Here is a 9,170-nt window from a genome sequence, read left to right as displayed (position 1 = left end):
CCTAGAGGGCAGTATAACACATTTAGAGGAACCCCGATTGAACGGTCGAATTGGGCAAAGGGGTTGCCCGTGAGAGACGATATGTGCGGTCATCACCCAATACAATACTCCCACTGATGCACTTTTCTTTTTTTTAACTCCGTTCCAAATGGATTCCACAGTACTTGCACCTTTACCTTCTTCTTTGTGTACGTGCGTGAGTGTATGTGAATGTGTGTGTGTGTGTGTGTGACAGTGGGTTCAGTGATGTCATGAATCCACTGATGCCATTTGAGGATTAATAGGAGGGCTCAGTTAACGGTGTTAGAGGGTCTCGCCAATCTGTAATAAAAAAAAAAACAGAAGCTATGCATACCGTTAAGGACAGATTTACTGACTGGATATCTGGTGACCAATCCCGCAACCAGCTGACCTACAGTATATATGTGGCTACTCGTTTACCGATTTACCCGAGCTGTCCATTGATCTGTCACGTTGTCCTTCCGTCGGAGCAACTGACTCACCAATGCACGGAAAACCCTTATTGGAAAGCCTCAGCCTTGTCCCAAACCCTATTTTGAAACCCCAAACCTTATTCCAAAACCTTCATTTTGACCCAATGACCATTGTTTGACCAACCTGACTAGTGACCAAGCAACCTTACTACTACTACCTACCAATGCATGACAGGTTGATTGAACATTCCAAATTGTGCCCTGCGATTGGCTGGCAACCGGTTCAGGGTGTCCCCCCGCCTACTGCCCGAAGACAGCTGGGAAAAGCTCCAGCACCCCCGTGAGCCCCTTGTGAGGATAAAGCGGATCTGAATATGGATGGATGGATATCATAACGCCCCAATACACTGTACCATCCGTCAAGACCAAACCAACTTCCCTTTCTGCGGTAAGAAGTTAAAATCTGACATCAAGGACTACAGAAATCACCGACTAAATGCGGTTGAGAGGTTGAAATCAGTTACACTACTACCGGTACTGACGCACCTATTTACCTACTCCTATTTGTCAACAGGGGTGGCCCGGTAGTCCAGTGGTTAGCACGTTGGCTTCACAGTGCAGAGGTACCGGGTTCGATTCCAGCTCCGGCCTCCCTGTGTGGAGTTTGCATGTTCTCCCCGGGCCTGCGTGGGTTTTCTCCGGGTGCTCCGGTTTCCTCCCACATTCCAAAAACATGCGTGGCAGGCTGATTGAACACTCGAAATTGTCCCTCGGTGTGAATGTGAGCGTGGTTGGTTGTTTGTCTCTGTGTGCCCTGCGATTGGCTGGCAACCAATTCCGGGTGTCCCCCGCCTACTGCCCGAAGACAGCTGGGATAGGCTCCAGCACCCCCCGTGACCCTAGTGAGGATCAAGCGGCTCGGAAGATGAATGAATGAATGAATATTTGTCAACAAACTACCCGTCGATCTCATCAGTACGTCAGGTTTTTTGCTACCCCCCCCCCCCCCCCCACATTGCCGTGACTCATTTGGGTGAAAATTGAAAGAAAATGGGTCAGACCCAGCGGGAGGTAAGATTCCACGACTGGTCCCTCCCTGAAGAGGTGCACGGTTCTTTCACCTATTTGTTGCCGCTCCATCTGGGGGACGGCGGGGAGGGGGGGGGGGGGGGGGGGGCGAGGGGGTCGACGCATTTGTGTCATTAACCTCCACAGCGAGCCCTCATCTAATGGATGCCACTTAGGATGTCATCACCATGCCAACCAGCTGTCGGCGAGGCCTTTGTGTCCCGTTGATGTGTCCGGCGGTCACTCTCTCCCACAAGTCGTCACTTTGAAAGGGGTCGTTGGTGTAAATACTTCAAACAACCTCTCAGGCCCGATTTGCAAAGCCTGAGCATATTCAGATAAGAGCGACACCGAGGTCCGGGTCATATAAAGGCTTATTTATTCTGATGCTCCGATGGCAGCGGCCTCGGCCTCGGCAATCAAAATGAGAGGATTAAGAATAGGCAAGATCACTATTTTTATTTATTTTTTTTGTGTCATTAATAATCTAGAAGCACCTGTTATCTGTCAATGACGCTAAAAAAAAAAAATTCCAAGCATCATAACACGGATTAAAAATAGCTTGCAATTTGTTGAACTTTTCAGAGGTGCTGACACTTTTAAGGTCTTTACATTTTTTTTATGATGATGGTCCTCTGCTGGACTCGAGCCCTATTGCGCTGTAATCCAACTCTTTGTGTAATCATCTTAGAAAATGGAAAGCAGAGTCAAATCACGGCTCAGTGTAAGTTATTCCTCAGGGATGTCTTGTTTAACGCATAAAAGGCGATGTTACGTGTCGACAGAAGATCGTTGGCAGAGGCTAGCGTCCCTGTCACTGACCTCCTTATGTGTGTTTACAAGTGTGTGCGCATGTGTGTGTGTGTGTGTGTGTGTTTTGAAGGATTAACCCGTGAGACAAGCCGGTGGTCTTCCCGGGCTATTTTTACGAAGAAGTTTGCCCCTCTTGATCCGTTAGGAAAAACGATAGGAGCACATTAGTTCAAGACTGAAAAGTAATTTGGCGACTGTCAATCACTTCTTGATGCCGCACACAAAACAAAACAAAAAAAGGGTTTGCCTTTTTTCGGAAAGGCTTTGGTGAAAAGCCTGTATTTATGAATATTATGTATTTATCAATTGATGAATGACCCAACCTGTGAGTTAATTCAATCCACAAGATTCTGCTTTGAACTAAGAGCAAACGTTTGAAATGCGAGCGCCAGATGGTGACAGCCTACCTCCCAACAACACAGCGAGTCGTTCTTCAAATAGGAGGCCCGGTGTGCTTGTTTTAAGCGGTTTCTTATATTTCAGCCGGCAGTTGAAGTTTACTGTAAAACAGAAAGATGTAACAAAGAGAATTAGACATTTCATCTTGAACTAAACCACATTACTTTGCCTGATGAAAGTCTGCTAGCTTAATGCTAACACATCACTGTCGACAAATCCCGTCGATGTACGAATGAAACCGGCACCAATATGTCCGAGTATTTATGAAAAACACTACACTAGTACGTGGACCTTGAAGCCGTTTGACCTTTTATTTATTTTCCTTCGAGCTCGATTTTCATGTACAACACAAGTCTTGTGCAAAGTTACGTACTGTACGATGGTCAAGTTTTAAGATAAGATAAGATTCTTTATTTGTCCCACACTGGGGAAATTTACAGCCTCCGGCAGCAAGAATATAGGTAGAAAGAGGAAAAAAACAACAAACACCGTTCAATTAAGTGCAATATAAACACAAAATGGATACATCGCAGTGCTATTTACAATTGTCTTTCACATCATTTAATTATTATTATTATTATTGTTATTTTTATTCAGCAGCCATTATTATTTATTATATTTATAATATTTATTAAATATATACATATTTATATATATTTATTATAGTTATTTTTTCTTTTTTTTTAATATTGGTATTTTTATTAACTGGCACAATTAGAAATGGGCATTTGTCAAGTTGGCCACTGTGAAATGGGCACTCGGAGATCCGCCTTCAAAACCTCATCGTGTGCCAGTGTGTGATGCACACACACACACAAAATTGGTCGCCAGTCAGTCGCAGGGCACATAAAGAGACAAGACAGACTTGAATGGGTCCTACGATCCTACACTGCCCGCACACAAGTCAGGCGAGTGCACCGCTACGTCATCAGCGACTTGCACCAGCCTGGGGTATGTAATCGAAAACAACCTTGGTCCGTTAGAACACCTTGCCAGGGGCGAGTGCGGTCTGCCAAATTCCCAAACACGGTCAACTTGACTTGCCCCCGCCGAGAAAATGAAGATGCGACATTTTTTTACGACGAGCCCATGTGTGCCCGTCTACGAAAATAGGGACCTTGAGGACCTTTGAGGACCTTGAGGACCACGCAGACAACAAATCACCTTACTAGAACTGTTTTGGTTTTTTTTTTTTCTACGACTGCCCTCTGCTACGGGCTGGTCGTGTTCCAAGTGCACCCGATTGTCTTACAAAGTGACGACAAAGAGCATACGAGTACAAGGTCCTTAAGATAGATATGAAGGATGTGGGGCAAATGCTCAAATTGCTTTCCAAACCTGCAGGGCGCCTTCTTTTCTGGCTGGCAGTTGAAAAGGCTTAGTGATGTGCCGGACATGGTCTCCCTTAAAAGGTGCAGAATGATGCACTGGGGCACGTCCGCCCTCCCCCGGAGATTACAGCTGAATAAGAGACGCGGTATTTATAGAAGACAGACCCCGGCCCGGTGGGCAGCCTTGAGTCCGTTTTATTTCCAGATCGCCTGTACCCGAAGCGTTCATCCTCATTCCCTTTTCGTATCCGAGTTCCGTAAGCGACAATCGGTAACCATCATGTCGGCCCGCGAGCGCTTCGACTGCCATTACTGCAAAGATTCCCTCTTGGGGAAGAAGTACATCATGAAAGAGGACACGCAGTACTGCACCAAGTGCTACGAGAGCCTGTTTGCCAACTGCTGCCAGAGCTGCTCCAAGCCCATTGGCGCCAACTGCAAGGTAAGCCCTCGGCATGCAAATATCCTTCGGCGTGACTGACGAGTGCCCCAGGCCGTCATTTAGTCGATTTTTTTTTTCCGCGTTGAGTTGCGAGCAAAAATTGGACTTGTGAATAAACTTTTTAGAACCGTGGTCAGAGCGAGTGAGTGCTAAGAAGCAGAAGATGACTACTCTGCCTTTCCTAAGAGTGCTGCGGGCAGTTTGGGAATTGGCGGTCTTCAAAAAAGAGGGCAAGTGTGCTAGCTTCAAGTTTTTTGGGTTGTTTTTTTTTGCCACTCCCAGTTAAAATTGACTATAAAACTAAACATAAAACATGGGCGATTAGACATTGTGGCTTTAACTTTGTCTTCCGAAAGTCCCCTAGGTCAGTGCTTTCACAAAATGCATAACGCAACCTAGCAAAAGTAGCAGTGAAACTGTGGTAGTTCTAAACGTTTAAACAACTTCCAACTGAAAACAAACGCCGCATTCAACACATTCCGACAAGTCACATAACAACACTAACAGGCATATATTGATTGTATAATCAATACCTGCATATGAACATATCAAATTGATTTGCCAAATAGTCACCCTAATCCTATTGCCATTTAATGCAATTCACAAATAAAAGTCATGAGCTGCATGAAATATTCCTAGCCAAATTGTGATTCCGCTTGCCTTACATGTTCCATTAGAAGTCGTGAAACTGAACTATACAAACTAGCGATCCTATTCTTAATTCAATTATTTCATTCACCATTCAAAGACAACAGGAACAGCGCTCCCACTTGCCAAATAGTGATCCCCTGCAACTTCCTTCCCTATTAAATGTCATTAGGAACACCAAGCGTGAAATTCCGCTTGCCAAATAGTGAGAGGCTGCTCTATGACCTGCCAGCGAGTGATCCTGTTACAGTTGAACTCAACACTAGAAAACACACAGACTTGTTGCAGTCATCCAGGGGCAATCGTTTGTTAATCGCATGAAAAAAAATGGAATCAAGTACGATATGCTCCGGCTCAACTGTCTATTGATCCGACTAGGACCTGTCCTACAAAGACCGTCACTGGCACGAGGAATGCTTCAAGTGCAGCAAGTGCAGCCGCTCTCTGGTGGAGAAGGCCTTCTCCGCCAAGGATGATCTGATGCTGTGCACCGAGTGCTACGCCCATGACTACTCGTCCAAGTGCGCCACCTGCAAGAAGACGGTCATGCCAGGTATGCGCTCCGCTGCCCCCCAGCCCCTCGACACATTCCGGATTCCGATTACGTTGCGATCGTTTAACGTCCATCAACAGCCTTGTCTACCAGTCGTATAAAACAGCAACACAACACCGGAGTGTGCTAAGTCCCTCCCAAAACAAAAACTAGCGTTAGCTCGTTCCAGGCGTGACTATTTTTGAGCGTCCATGCCGCGGCTGAGCTGTTCTTGTCTACTCGTCCCCCTCCTCCCCCCCGCACCCTGTGTCAGGTTCCCGCAAAATGGAGTTCAAGGGCAACAGCTGGCATGAGACGTGCTTCCTGTGCCACCGCTGCCAGCAACCCATCGGAACCAAGTCCTTCATCCCAAAAGACGATGGATTCTACTGCGTGGGTTGCTTCGAGAAGCAATTTGCCTATCAGTGCTGCGCTTGCAAGAAGGTGAGTTTCGGCACATCATAGGAGGCGTGGTATAGTGAAACTCCTCTACAATGAAATCCTGTTTGCAGCAAGAAAATTTTCACAACAGGGGGTTTTTCACTGTAGCAAATCTGATCTCAGATGTAACCACACACAAACGTAGGTGTATGAGCATACACTTATTTGACACTTCATATAGTCAGTGTAGAAAGAAAAACAGGGAAAGAAATTGCGAAATTTACGATCAGCATTCACTTTCACTTAAATCAATTTCTTGGATAATGTCTTTTATTTTGCTTCCTCCATCTTTCATTTTGATCACTTTTACCCTCTCTTCCACCATCAGAGCTTTTCTTGTCTTAGCTGCTCGACATCCAAAGGTCCATTTTGTAGCCATTTTAGCAATGCAACGTTCTTGCTGCGTCTGAAACTAACAATAACAAATACTTCCTGGATTACTGCGCATGTGTAAACCAGTGTAGAGAAAAATATTTCGTATAACGCAATAGGGTTTTTTTTTTTTTTCGTTTTATGGGGGGCAGGAAAGTGGGAATGGTGTTAATGCACGAAGACTTTTTCACATTAGGGGTATTTACACTCATGTAGGTTTTGTTGTAGAGGAGTTTCACTGTGTCCTTCAACTGCATTTTTTGTGAACGATCTTGCGTCCAATCTCGCAATCGATTCGCAAGAAAACAATCGGCTGTTTGGAGTGTCACGCCGAGATTAAAAAAGAAAGATGCGAAGGATGTTTGTTAGGATGTTAGAGCATATCTGGAATAATCACGAGAACGCACGGTCTTTACCAGTCCATCAAGACGGGCGGCGTGACGTACCAGGACAAACCGTGGCACCGCGAGTGCTTCCTGTGCATCGGCTGTAGGAAGCAGCTGTCGGGCCAGCGCTTCACTTCAAGGGAAAACTACCCGTACTGCCTGGAATGCTTCAGCGAGCTCTACGCCAAGAAGTGCGTGGGATGCACCAAGCCCATCACGAGTAAGGCAGCGTTCATTTACTTTTCATTGCAATGATCTCTCGTGATGTCACTGTAGTGCAAACGGGGTCATTCCGGAATTGATTTGAAGCACTCATCATTTGTTCCATTTTTTTCCTTCTCGACAATTTTTGACCAGGTCAGCTCCACCATCAACAGTTCATTTTTTAAAATATTTTCTTTGGCATAGTATATATTTTGCGGCGGCACGGTGGATAACTGGTGATTTTATAATGTAGATCTTTGAGCACGATTTTTAACGAATATTGTGAGATGGGTTTGTTAGTTTGGAAAAAAAATGGATTTGTTTACTATTTGTTTGTCACTTATCTTTTCCTCTCTTCCTCCAAATGGTTAACAAGGTTAGAGTAAGAGTGTTGAGAAGATGTTTATTTGCGTGGATTATTCATCATTTTATAGAGTGGGTGAGAAGGAGGGGCGGGTAGTGTGAGTGGGCATAATATGCCCATGTCTGCATTGACCAGAGCCTTTTCTGTTTTGTTTTTGTTTTTTGTTTTTTTTGCACAGGTCTGGCTGGGGCCAAGTACGTCTCGTTCGAGGAGCGTCAGTGGCACAGCGAGTGCTTCGCGTGCGGGCAATGCTCCATATCCCTGGTGGGCCGAGGCTTCCTCAGCCAGCGTGACAACATCCTGTGCACTGACTGCGGACGCGAGAAGTGATGCGACAGCTTTGCGCAATGTCGCATCGAGCTCATGTTTACGAATAGGAGGTCGTGTAAAGATGAACAAAGTGTCTTTAAATGGAATGCGTGTACAACACTTCTAGGCTTGTTTTTTTTTTGTTAAGTGTCATACTAGACTTTAGTTGCGCACCCAAATCAGGTTTTTTTTCTGTCGGTTCCTCCTGCCTGCATACTTGTAGTACCTAGTCAAGCCCACTCTACTGTTTTATTTTGCAAGCCTACCTACGATAGTCCACCCTACTCTACCCTGGCAACTAACTCGACCTAACTTATTAGTCCTACTTACCTACTATATTATACCCTATTTATGGACATATCCAATCTACCGTACTAACTATTTTATACTCTACTTGTCTGCCTGTCCTATCTACAGTATATACTCCAATCCGCCGAGCTGTCAAATCGACCAACCGACTTGCCCCATCTGTCAACTCAATTTTACTGTACCTACTACACTTTAGATTTTATACCCCATACTGTTTCACATTACCTATTATATATTATACCCTACCAACCTACTTTACCCTACCTACTGTATCACAGATTACCTTTCCAACCTATAAACCTGCCGAACCTACCTACTCCACCCTGCCTACTATATTACACCCTATTTACCTCCTTGCCCTATATGCCTACCTACCCTATCCACCTGTAAGACGTCGTTGTCAAAAGAATTATTTCTTTGTTGCGTGTTCACAAACACCCCCATAGATTTTATTTTGTGATTTCCTTGCTGGATTTTCTGTTTTGGTGCATTTTTTTTCCTGATTTTCTTGGTGCCAGGATTTACGTTTTTGGAGGCGGTCTTTGAACGCCTCTCGAGCCGAATTCGGGAAAGAAGGCACGTCGTGGAAGAGTTTTAAGAAATGAATAAAATGTATGTTTAAAAAACATCACTGCAGCTCTTTTTGTCTCAGAGCTGCAACACACCCACCCCACCCAAACCTGTTCAGCCCCACCTACTTTTTTACACTATCTGCTTTATACCGCCTGTTCGCTCTTTTTTTGGGACACCTGCTGCTGCCGCCGCGGGACAGAAACATCGAGGCCCTTCGCAGGTTCTAAAGTCAAGTCAAATTTACATGAATAGTCCTTCTTTAAACCCCCAACAAGAGGAAAGAAAAATCCACTACTGTCATGATTTGGTTTAGTGACCAACAGGTGGCACTGTAGGCCTCCCCCGGCAGCTGCACACCTGTTGGTCATAGGTAATTAGGGCTTTAAAAGGACTCCCAGCCCGAACACTCGGTGTCGGGTCATTGTTTGCTCTTGCTACTGTCATGTTTGTTTGTTTGCTGTTCCTTTGCTGCTGTCATGTTTGTTCTAGTAGTGTTTTGGTTATTGATAGTTTCTGTTTAAGTCATGGTTTTTGTTTGTTACTTT

The 9,170-nt window shown here is 45.0% G+C and overlaps 1 protein-coding gene and 1 long non-coding RNA gene across 2 annotated transcripts; one reads left to right on the top strand and one right to left on the bottom strand.

Annotated features, from left to right (window-relative positions):
- Window positions 1–4,219: 4,219 nt before the first annotated feature.
- fhl5 (four and a half LIM domains 5) lies at window positions 4,220–7,790 on the top strand. The gene is made up of 5 exons (XM_052085409.1): window positions 4,220–4,487; window positions 5,514–5,688; window positions 5,942–6,111; window positions 6,900–7,086; window positions 7,613–7,790. The coding sequence occupies exons 1-5, from the start codon at window positions 4,326–4,328 to the stop codon at window positions 7,762–7,764; spliced, it is 846 nt and encodes a 281-aa protein (XP_051941369.1). The 5' UTR covers window positions 4,220–4,325; the 3' UTR covers window positions 7,765–7,790.
- A 266-nt stretch (window positions 7,791–8,056) lies between these two features.
- On the bottom strand, window positions 8,057–8,548 carry LOC127614245 (uncharacterized). The gene is made up of 2 exons (XR_007966427.1): window positions 8,366–8,548; window positions 8,057–8,302 (listed from the first exon to the last, which is right to left on the bottom strand). It is a non-coding gene; the product is annotated as an uncharacterized LOC127614245 (long non-coding RNA).
- Window positions 8,549–9,170: the final 622 nt, after the last annotated feature.

Source organism: Hippocampus zosterae, chromosome 14 (assembly GCF_025434085.1).
Source record: "Hippocampus zosterae strain Florida chromosome 14, ASM2543408v3, whole genome shotgun sequence".
Lineage (NCBI taxonomy): Eukaryota > Metazoa > Chordata > Actinopteri > Syngnathiformes > Syngnathidae > Hippocampus > Hippocampus zosterae.
This window is presented reverse-complemented; position numbering and strand designations above follow the sequence as displayed.